Genomic DNA, 12,740 nt, shown 5'->3' on the forward strand with positions numbered 1-12,740 from the left:
TTCCCACCAGGTGCTAAACCATGGCCGTATCTCAGACTTGTCCAGCCCAACTTTTCTCATTTTTAAATGTGGGTGATGATAGCCAGGAGAACTTAAAGAAGCAGTGTTTCTGAAAACACTAGCAAGCACACTGTCTGGCATATGGAATGCACTCAATAAATGGTAGCAATTATCATCATCAGTAATAAGAGCATGTTCCAAAATCAAAATCACAACATAAGAATAGTATGTAGTAAAAGTAACACTCAATTATTAGTATAAAAATAGGATCAAACCCACATACAAACTAGACTTTCGGCAAAATGAATAAGTGTTCATATTAATAATATATTTATGAATTGTATGATATAAATTTGTTTTCTTGCCCACAGACAAACAAGAGATTGTCCTGGAAGACACTACTAAGCTATTATAAAATCTTTAGTTCAATTATAATATGTATATTTAGGAATGAATTTAGAGTTCAAATCAAAGGAAAAAATGTCTAAACAACATCTAGAAATAGAAAGCAAAAAATTGAGCAGAGAAACAAGGAAATGGCAAATAAAGAAATGCTAATGGGGTGGGGAAGGCAGTTGGGCGCAAAATTACTTTCCCTCCTCAATGTTGTGTTGAAAGAGCAGAAACTTCCAGGTGAAAACCTTCCTTTCACCATTCCCCAAACCCCTCATTGCCACATTTACTAGGTTCTTTTACCCAGACCTACTTTTTCCCAATTTTTAAACTGTTTCTATGTTCATTCCCAAACTAAAACCTGTCTTTCCCTAAAGAAATCACAGCCCTCCCTATACTGCCCTAACTAACCCACATTCAAAAGCTTCCATTTTACCCACCAGAAGCCCTCCCCTAATCTCCCCCATACGCCTCTCCACTGTATAGCACTGAACAATCCCTGCTGATCTTCCTCCTTCTCTACACCTCTATTTTGGTTTTTACAAAATTACATCATCCTGACTCCTCTTTCAGAGCTCTGATTGTGCCTGTGTCTAATTCTCTGGGCCATTGTTCTCCTCATTCTCATCCTTCCTCCATTTCATAAATGGGGATAACTTCCCACACTTTTTTCCTCTCCTTCTCTCCCTTTACATTGTTAACCTCATTTATTTTCAGTTTCCCAATTTTCATATTTCTTTCTTACCACTCTATAAATTCTGGAACTGCACCTCCTAATGTCTCCATTTCTACCTGAAGTTCCAATAAGGCATCTGAAAATAAACGCATCATCTCCATATCATTTCCCTCCATAGTATTTCCGATTTCTCTATTCTAAATTATTACAACTCCTACAGCTCTTCCTTTACCTCACTCACGTGTGGCACAGAACACCACGACATAGTAACTACATATATACTATCCTATCTTTTTCTCCTAGGTTAGGACCCTGAGGATAGATGACACATGCCCATGTCTTACCCTTGTCTATGTTCCTCTAGTGCCTAAAGCTCTATCACATGCACAGGGTATTAAACAGCAGGATGAGACGGGCAGGCAGTGAGTGACAGTCCAAGAGGAAAGAAACAGTATTTCCATGATGGTAACAGACACGACACACTTCCTCAGGGATCAGCAGAGTTACATGTACAACTTGTGACAGCACATAAAGAAACTTACTAAAAATATCTATTTTGCTATAATAATATAAAAGAATAATATAAAAGAATCTAAATAATCAAAAATAAATTGAGTTGAAAGGAAATTTCAGTTGTCAGGTTTATCTCATGTTCAGCTTATGAAATACTTTAATTGAACAATTATTACTACTTAGAATTGGTTGGTTTTTAACCTTTTATCTGTAAAAAATAAATTTTCTCTAAACAGTGAATATCATTAAACAAAATATACTTAGGAATCACAAACTGTCTCATTTAAACGCCATTAAAATGTATATAAACAGCAACAAAAAAGTCTTTCCAAATTTCACGAAGCACTAGATGCTGTTCCAATATCAGGCCCCCACAGCCCCAATACAGTATCACTAAGAACAAAAAACATAAAAACTTTCATTCTAGTCATATCAAAATATAGATGCAGTTTTCAGTTATACTTTCCAATTAACACTTTGGCAACATTCACACAAATTTAATAACAGCAAAATTAAACACCACTTCAAAAATCCATCATTTGTCCAGAATTATGCTCCCTTCTTCCAAACAGTCTAGCCCAGGGGACCTGCCAGGGTGGATTAGTTAATGTTAATCATATGGCTCTAACTAATCCTATGATGCCTTAAAGGATACAAAGTGACCCCACGGATAAATTCTCCCACCCATGACCCACCCAGAATCAGTTCAATTGATCTGTCTCCTCCCACCCACTCCCCCCACAAAGACAATACAAGCCTTTTACTCAATTTATAAAACCATTCATCCAGCAAGCCATGACAAACTTTTTTCTTTCTTTCTTTCTTTTTTTTTTTTTTTTTTTTACCTCAACTGTGCATCTTCTCCTGTTCAAATGGCTTCCCCATGTTTTCCATTGCAATTACCTTTGGGGGAAGTCTGCTTTGGGACAGGTTAATCATGCTGTGGGTAGACTCTTCAAATAAAAGTATGAATAGTGAGACAAATGCACACAGACACTTGCCTCTGAAGAGCTAAGAGCCTGGCCACTACCAATCTTTGTACTCACTATTCTGCCTTCTGTAGCTTCTCCAAGCAGCCCTCCAAAAGTGATTACAGGAGACATACAGGCACAGTATAGGAAAAGAATCGAGGCCAGGCACTGCAGACTTAATGCATCCTTGAAGTCACTCAAGAAAAAAGGTGCTTTCCTTTTGATGTCAAGTATCAAACCACCAAAAAGCCTAAATAGGTGAGATGAAACTCGTCAAACTGTACACTAGAGGATTCTGGCTAGTTCAAACTAAAACTATGGGCTACATAAAACTGCTGGTGCCTAGTGTTTTGTCAACAAAAATCAATATCCTATTTAAATAATGGTATAAATTATAGAAGACAAACTCATTTAATCTAATCCACTGATAGTGGAAAGGCAGACCTCACTAAGTTAAAAGAGACACAAACATCTGTATCATATGGACTATATACTGAAAAGACTACAGGCAAATGACTATATGAGTAAATGCAATAGATATCAAACACAAATGTGCAAGGAAATACATAATAAAAATAAATAAAACCTAACAACCCATTCATGAAAATGTGCATAAGCAATGCTATTAATCATTATTTATATTATAAATCTTAAAGGCAAGTGTCAGAAATACCAGGAATGCAATTATAATATAATCATAAGTCCCCAAATACCCTTTAATATGAATATAGTATGCTCAGGCCCACTCAAGTAGTGAATTAAATAATTTTAGTTTTAAAATTTTAGTACTTCAAACACATGAATACTTCTGGTCTAGAAAAAAAGCCTAAAAACTATTTCAGTGTATGTAATTTACTGTATATGTAGTCAAACCAGTGTGCATATTAATAAAACTAAGAGGTTTTAGTTAGTAAATTTAAAATCTATATTTGCATATCAAATCATTTCAATGACTTATCATTTCAGTGTTTTTTAAAATCAGACTTTTGGATACATCTAACTTGAAAGCATTCCACTACAATATAAGCTCTGTGAGGGGCAGGGACCTTTTCTTATTCACTGCCATTATCTCCAGTGTCTAGAACACTGCCTGGGAAATAGTAGGTACTCAATAAATACCGGTGACAAATCAGTAATTTGAAAAGATTTTGTGACTCATAAAATATCATTCAAATCCTTACTGCAGAAAAATACACCAAACAAATTAATCTTATGCTTTCAAATGCTTTAGATGTTTCAAGCTTTACCATTCTAGCTTTTTCCAAAGTTAATACTGAAATAAAGCCTAAACATACATTGACACCTGGAAGAAGTTATCCTATAAATAATATGACAGCAAGGGGACTGAGAAAACTGTAAAAAAAGGTGCCAACTTGCAATAAAAATGGTGCCAATGATAATCTAGAAAATGAAAGTATATCATCAAATCAATCATTTATATGAGACTCTAGGGTAACATGAGATCACTGGGGGTATGGCTTGGTACTTCTCAGTGACTAACCCTACCTCAGTTTTAAGTCTGAAGAAGTAATAATAATAATAACTTAAATAAGCCCCTTTCGCATGGGGACAGAGTCTTACTCTATTATACTCAGAGACTACTATATTAGTCAATGAATTAAGACATCCTGTATAAGCTATCCTGGATTTTTAAACAAATATTTAAGCTTCAAGATCTTTAGTTCTATAGGGACCACCAATGGATAAAACAGTATCAACATCCACATGCTTTTTTCTACACAATGGTAATACCATATCATTTTCTACCTCTACAAAATATTTTAAGACAATGTTTGCACTGGTAACATTTCTGTTCTTTATTCCAAAAATTAACTTCTGCAACAATTTTTCTAACTAGGTTTCCAGAGACTATTACTACGGTTTAATTATGCTTGTCTGTCGAATTTTACATTACCTCATGATGTACTGCTCATGGAAGAGTTTTACATCTATGCACACACACGACACATTGGTTACAATTCCTCTCTGTTCCCATAATTCTCTAACTTCATATGAGAATGGCAATAGGACACCACACTTTCCTCAAGAACCTTCTGTACAGGCAGTTAAATTAACCTACTATAGAACTACAATACTCTTAACATATGCTGCATAATATTTTCATTTTAAATTAAATCTTGGTATACAGAGCCCAATATAGTCTAGTAAACTACTTTAAAGTGCATATTAATTATCCTTAACATTATATACCTATACAATAATATACATTTTTAAAAATATGGAAAAAATACTGTACAAAATTACTTTCCAAATATTTGCAAAGAAAAAGAATGCTTATGCCTTTTCCATCAAATCAATCTCTAGCCCCTAAAAGACACCCACACTGTATCAGTATCTGTACCCACCGTCCAGTCCTCTGTAGCTCAGGCCCAGCATGGTGTGGGGCCTCCTTAGGGGTCTCACCCGAGCTGGGGGCAGATCCATTGGGAAATACAGGAATCTTTCTCTTTTCCTGCATTTCACAAAAAACACATTTTCAGAATTGTTTTAAGGAAGCTGAGAAGGCATCTTCAATTAGAGGGAACATGAGATATCATACTGATTATATATCTAACCAGTATTCCTAGAAAAAAATGCTTCCTAACGTAAACTTCCACTTTAAAGAAACTGTACTTTGAAATAGAACCTAAAATTTGTCTCTATTAATATTTCAAATTTATATTGTTTTCTTCTGCTTTATATTCTAATATCAGATAAACTATAAAACACCCACACACCCCATTTCAAATTACTACTCAGCAACAGAAGCAGAAATATCCAATAAAGCATCTCTCCAACTAGAATTTTTTAAATCTTACTCATGTTAACTATAGAAAAAATACACTTTACATTAAGAGTAAATGCTATTTTTTTCCTTTTTAAAATACTTCCCTTAAGACATAAGTAGCACAAGTTATTAAACAAATTTTCATAAAAATCAATTTCCAATTAAGTTTTATTACAAATTCAAGAGTACTATTCTCATGATAAAAGATCTCCTCCTCCTCACCAGAGTGAGCTTTTAATTTGTTACCTCCAAAGGTCAGAGGTTGCTGGACTAAAAAAAGTGTGTGTGTGTGTGTATGTGTGTGCGCGCATATGCGCGCATGTGCAGGGGGGGTGGGTGGGTGGCGGGGTTTGGGTTGGGGTGGGTGGGAGACCGCTAGAGGGAGAGAGAGGAGACCAAAGAGAAAGGGAGAGGGAAGAGGAGAAAGAAAAAGACGAGGTTGGGGGTGGTGTTTATCCTAGGAGGTCCCCCGGATCAAAGACTCTGGATCAACTAAAGACTTAAATTCCCTGGTTCACATGTTCAGTATTTATAGAGCAGCACAACTTATCTATAATCATAAGATCACCATTTGAAAATGCCAAAATTGGGGCTTCCCTGGTGGCACAGTGGTTGAGCGTCCACCTGCCGATGCAGGGGACACAGGTTCGTGCCCCGGCCTGGGAAGACCCCACATGCTGCGGAGCGGCTAGGCCCGTGAGCCATGGCCGCTGAGCCTGCGCGTCCGGAGCCTGTGCTCCGCAACGGGAGAGGCCACAGCAGTGAGAGGCCCGCATACCGCCAAAAAAAAAAAAAAAAGAAAATGTCAAAATTAAAACTAACTTACATCATAGCTCAAAGGGGAAAGGGAAAACAAAATTACAGAATTCCTAGAAAACAAATCTAAAGAAAAATACTATATACCACAATCTATGGGATACAGCAAAAGCTTCATTCAAGAAAATGAAGCACTTACATTAAGAAAACTGGAAGAATAAAAATAAGTGTATTAAGCATTTAATTCAGGAAATGTGAAAAAAATCTTTTGAAGGATGGTGAAAGGAATAAAATAAAGCTGCTAAAAGCAGAAATCGAGTTACAAAACACAATATACTTTTTTTTTTTTTTTTTTTGCAGTACGCGGGCCTCTCACTGCTGCGGCCCCTCCCGCTGCGGAGCACAGAGGCGCAGGCTTAGCGGCCATGGCTCACGGGCCCAGCCGCTCCGCGGCATGTGGGATCCTCCCGGACCGGGGCACGAACCCGCGTCCTCTGCATCAGCAGGCGCACTCCCAACCACTGCACCACCAGGGAAGCTCCACAATATACTTTTTTAAAAAGGAGAACTGAAATAAATTTTAAAAGCTGCTCTACTGGAAAAATATGATAAACTATTAGCTAATATACAACCAAAGATATGACAAGAGAGCAACTTCATAAATTTTACATATATATAAGAAATATATGTACAAAGAGAGAGACAGACTGCACAACACAACCCTCTGCAAATAAATGAAAAATTCTGATGAAATGGGTAATATACCAAAAAACATAATTTCCCAAAATCGACACCAGAAAATAGGTAATTTTCTATGGTATACAGTTTACCAAAACTGACTCCAGAAAAAAGAGAAAGCTTACACAAACCAATTTCCACAGAAGAAATAAGCAAGTTGTTGAAGTCTACGACACAAGAGTTAAGCTCAGAAAATTTTAATAAAGAAATCTTTCAAACTTTCAGAACCAAATTATTCCAAACCACTTAAGGTTTAAAGAACACAGAAAAAGGAAAACTTACGAATTTGTTTTTATGAAACAAGAATAATGATGATACCAAAATGTGAAGACTGCACAAAAATCTATATACCAATCACTTACAAACAAAGGATGCAAACAACTTAAATAAAACATTAGACAAAGAGTACAGGCACTGTAAAGCCCAAGTTGGCTTATTCCAACAATGCAAGAGTGCTTTCAAATTAAAGAACCTATTAATGAGATTTACCATGATAACTGATAAATATATATATATTTTTTTGGTGGTACGCGGGCCTCTCACTGTTGTGGCCTCTCCCGTTGCGGGGCACAGGCTCAGCGGCCACGGCTCATGGGCCCAGCTGTTCCGCGGCATGTGGGATCTTCCCTGACCGGGGCATGAACCCGTGTCCCCTGCATCAGCAGGCGGACTCTCAACCACTGCACCACCAGGGAAGCCCGATAAATAAAATTTATATGATCATCTCCAGAGATGCTAAAAAGCCCTTTGACAAAATTCAACATTCACTTATATTAAAAATTTCAATAAAACAGAAATTAGGGTACTTTCTTAACATGATAAAATGTGTACTTTGGCACTAAAGACAGTAACTTAATGAGAGAAACACTAGGAATATTGACTACAATCAGGAAAAAATTAAGAAATGCCCTTTAAAGTCAACTACTACTTAAAACTATTAGAGATTTTAATCAATACAATTAACAGAAAACTTGTTAGAGGTATAAGAATTACACAATAAGGGATAAAATTATCTCTTATTGCAGATTACATGACTAAAAAACTACTACATACAATAAAAGCATTAAGAAAGGTAGCAGGATACAAAAGAAATATACAATAACCAATAGCCTTCATAAATATATATATATGTGTGTGTGTATATACATACATATAAATATATATATATATATATATATATATAAAGCAACAAGCAGATGATATAATGGAACAAAGATCTCATTTATAATAGAAACAAAGATAAAATACTTATGAATACACTCACCAAGAAGTGTGTAAGGCACAGATAAGGAGAACTTTATAATATTCTTTAAGGACACAAAAACTGACTTGAAATAGGAAAACAACTGGGGAAAGATGTACCATGTTCTTGAATAGATTCAATATTATAAAGATGTCAACTTTCCCTCAGTTCATTTGGAAATTTAATTTCCATCACAATTTTTTTTAAATCACATCTTATTTCTGTAAGTAAAAAGCTGATTTTAAAGCTCATGTGAAAAATAAATATGCAAAGATGGCCAAGAAAATTCAGAAAAACAAGAGTAAGAGAGAGGTTGAGAATGAATGCAGACCTACCAGATATTAAAATATAACAAAAAGCCTCAGAAATTAAAGTGTGAAATTGGTCCATGAATAGACAGACCACTGGAAAAGAAATTCCAGAAACAGACCTGAATGCATATGGAAATTTAATAAATGATAAAGAACATCACCAATCAAGTGGAGAAATGCTTTTTAATAAATAGGGACAACCAGGCTGCAATTTAGAAAAAAGACAAACTGCATGCATTCTCTACATAATACGTCATGATAAATTCAAAAGGATCAACAAATGATTTAAATGTTAAAAAAAGTGATGGAGGGTGATGAGCAAAAAATATTCAGGAATATTCAACTTGACTAATTACAGAAATGCAAATTAAAACCACATTAAAATACCAGATATAGTAAGATAATGATACCTATCAGACTGACAAATATCCAAAAGTTTGACAACACACTGTGCTATTGAGGCTGTAGGGAAACAGGCATTCTCATTCATCACCAAAATGAGTCCACAACAGTTCAACCTGAAGAGGAGATTCTGGTAATATCTGCTAAAATTATAAATAAATTCCCACGTGAGCCAGCAATTTTATTCGCGTGAATCCATCCTACGGACAGACACATCTGCACAAGACTAAAATGGCAATATGAACACTACGGTATAGTTTGTAATAGCAAAAGACTGAAAACAACCTGCACCAGAAACAGGACAAACTATGGTGCATCCATACTGGAATAAAACACAGCTGTGAGGAAAGGAAGAAGGAGTATTTCTATGATTTCTTATGATCAGATCCCCAGGAAATATTGTTACATGAGAAAAGCAAGGTGCAGAACACTACAAATAGGATGTTAACTTCTGGTAAGAAAGAGGAGAGAACAAGACTATATGTTCATATTTCCCCATACTAAATAAAAGCTGGAAGGATAACAAAAAACTAAAACAAATGGTGACCCACAGGAGGTGGGGACGGGGGTAAGAAGGCAAACAGGACACAGTGCGGAACAACTTCTTTGAGAGTAGTTCTTCATATAGTTTTTGAGTTTTAAAAATGTATAAACCAAGAAGTACTGTGTGGATTCTCACCTGAGAAGGAACGCTCTTCGGCGGCTCTATGCGTATGGAAGGGTCCCACTCTCCTGGAGGTAGGACAGTCACTTGATCTAAAAATTCATCAATTCCAGATAGGAGGTCATTTCTGTCTTTTGCTTTATAAGCTACATCATGAAAAATCTAAAGAAAAATACACATATTGAGTAAAAGGATTGTAAAGCTGAAAGAAAATTCTACACATAGTAATCCACTTTCGATATCATAACTCTACATAATTACCTTAACTCTTGTTCCCACTCTCGCTAATAACTTTAAAAAATAACCCACTATTAGTATTACCAGATGAATTAAGAGTAACAAACAACAAAAGAAACCAGTGATGTGTTAATACACAACAATTTTTAAAAAGAGAATATTTTACTTGGGAAATAATAAATACAGAATAAAATAATACTGTAGGTGCATCATTTACTTTTATGACATTTTAATGTCATTTATCCTAAAGGAATAATCATGGGTATGCTAACAATCTTACTTAAATAACTAATTTGATGATTTATATTTACTGAGTGCCTACTATTTGGCAGGCACAATTCTGAGCACTATGGACACAGATATGGCAAAGTCCCTACACTCAAGAACTCAGGGGGAAAGACAGTGAAACAGGTAATTACATAAATACACAACTGTAGGTAATAATAAATGTGCCTATAAAAATAAAGCAGGGTAAAGGAAGGGAAGCTGATGGGGAAGAACTGGGTGGCCAAGGAAGGTCTCTTAGAGAAGGAAACACTACAGGAGAAATCTGTCTGAAATGAGGGACAAAGCATGCATAGGGTGGGGTGGAGGTGGTAGAGTGAGCACTCAGGCAAAGGGAAGAGCAGCAATGTCCAGGGGCAGCAGTGGGCATAGCACATCTGAGGAACAAAAAGGAAGCTGATGTGGACAGAGCAAGTGGTAGAGAAAAGGTGACTACTCAGTCATAGCATGTAAATTTCCAAAAAAAAAGCGTACAGAGGCTAGATTAGGCAGACCCTATTAAGACAACGGTAAAGATTTTAAATTTAAACAAATATACAATAGGATGTCATTGATACATCTGGATCAAGGAAATGATTTATTCAAATCTGCATATTACTGATAGTACAGAGGAAAATACTGTAAGAGAAAGGTCCATATGATCCACTTTTGTCACCAAAGAAAAGAAGGTAAGAGAGTCTAAGCTGGAGGGAGAAGTGATGGTGCAGATGGAAAGGAGATGGTAGATTAAATGCAAAATACACAGAAAAGGTAAAATCAATTAAATCTGGTTACTGACTGAGACAGAACAGAGAAAGGAGGTCAGTTCAGACATGTGGGGTTTCAGATGCCTTAGGGACACAAAGCAGAGATGTCTAACAAGTACCCGACTATAAAGCTCTCTCCCAAAGAGACAAAGTCCTGATCAATACAGGCCATGGTCAAAGATGAAGTCCGCAAAAGCAAGAAATTATAAAGAAAAAAGGGGAAAACACAAAGTCCTGAGGAAAACCCAAAGAACCAATATCCTGAAATGCAGGATGAAGAAAATTTCAAAATGTCAAGAAGATGGTCAATAATTTCAACTTGGGGTGGGGGGGGAGGGAGGAAACCAAACAGTATCCACTGATCCCTGACAGAAAGGTCCTAAAGACCTTGCAAAAGGCAAATAGTGAATATGAGATAAAATAGTAAAGACAAACAAGGACAATTTTTTAAGCTTCACTATGAAAGGAGAACTATAATATGCATTATATGCTTTTTAATTAGTGTCCATGTCAAAGGGCATTTTAATTACCTCATCCGTCATGAGAGTGGCTATTGATCTTCCAATTTCGTGGTACTGTGGCGCCTTGCCTGCAGGACCCAATAACAGAAACAAAAACCTAAGGAAACATGAAAACACAGATTTAAACATAAACAACATACACACATAAATCTAGGAATCATAAAGAAATCATTCAAATGTAAACACAGAAACAACACTCAGACCTCTTTTCCGTCCTCACACACCAATGGCTGAAAAGAGGATGGAACTCTATTCAGATGAAAACAGATCACAAAACTACGAAAGGCATTCATAAATAACTTTCTACCAAGTTATTACTTTTCATCTTCCTTAGAGTAAAAAAGTACTTAAGGAATTGGTGTTTTACATTAAAAGTTCCCATCTTCGATATCCTTTTGAATTTTGAGTAACAATTTTTTCTGGTCTGTACTGATGAAAAAAAGTAAATTAGTAAATAAAGTGAATACTAATCCCATTTAAGTATTTACTTTGGCTTAATAAAATAGCTAAGAGTATGCACAAGAAATCCATGATCCCTCAAACTACAGTCTGGATAAAGACACTAATGTGGTAAATATGGGACTAATCCCTTTGGAAGGAAAAGCATTTTTATTTACAACTCCAAATTTAACATCAAACCTCTTATTATTTGATTTTAATTTATTTATAGTGACTAAATAAAAATTACTTAACTTCCTACTTAGTTATATCATTGTTCACACTACAGTAAAATATTAATATTCACAATAATCCAAACTGGAAGTATTCAGCTTCCTGCTTTGTAAGAATTTAAATGTGAATCTATGAAATTATTCTTCTCATTTATCTTAATACTATACCGTTAATGCAATTCAGTAAAGCTTATTAAGAACTGGCACATATATTTCAATCAAGCTGCAATTAATTCTTCTTGTTTACTATTATATGAATAAGAAAAAAATATTTTTAATTATTCTCATTTGTAATTAAGTTTATACAATCAGTAGCTAACAAATTGATAACCCTTTATAACACAACTTGCTAATTCGTAAGGATATGACCCCCATTTTAATTTTTACTTATAATGTATACTGAACAGAAGATTTGATCAGGTCAGAACAAAGCATTTTGCCTAATTCAGAGGCATTATTACATTTAATCAACCCTGTGAGGTACTGCTACCCTCATTTTACAAATAAAGCTTAGAGAACTGAAGTCTGGCTTGACCGTCCCACAAAAAGTGGCAGAGCAAGGATTCAGTTCCATTCTCTCTGACTTCAGTGCCTGCACAGAACATACTATGTCTAAAATGATGAACTGTTTTTTAAACCAAGGCTCCCAAGATACCGCACTTCTTGTAAAAATATAAATCCAATGTATTTTTTTTAATTTATAATTTGAGCTTTTAAATTTATCAATTTTTTAAACAGATCTTTATTGGAGCATAATTGCTTCACAATACCGTATTAGTTTCTGTTGCACAACAAAGCGAATCAGCCACATGCATACACATGTCC

The 12,740-nt window shown here is 35.5% G+C and overlaps 1 protein-coding gene across 1 annotated transcript in view; it reads right to left on the bottom strand.

Annotated features, from left to right (window-relative positions):
* The window catches only part of SLC4A7 (solute carrier family 4 member 7), a 123,438-nt gene that overhangs the window by 31,882 nt on the left and 78,816 nt on the right, over positions 1–12,740 (bottom strand). The window contains exons 10-13 of the mRNA XM_060022070.1: positions 11,254–11,341; positions 9,471–9,617; positions 4,920–5,026; positions 2,629–2,803 (exon numbers count right to left, since the gene is read on the bottom strand). Coding sequence (XP_059878053.1) covers positions 2,629–2,803; positions 4,920–5,026; positions 9,471–9,617; positions 11,254–11,341 — 517 coding nt within the window. The remainder of the gene's footprint in view (positions 1–2,628; positions 2,804–4,919; positions 5,027–9,470; positions 9,618–11,253; positions 11,342–12,740) is intronic.

Source organism: Delphinus delphis, chromosome 10, assembly GCF_949987515.2.
Source record: "Delphinus delphis chromosome 10, mDelDel1.2, whole genome shotgun sequence".
Lineage (NCBI taxonomy): Eukaryota > Metazoa > Chordata > Mammalia > Artiodactyla > Delphinidae > Delphinus > Delphinus delphis.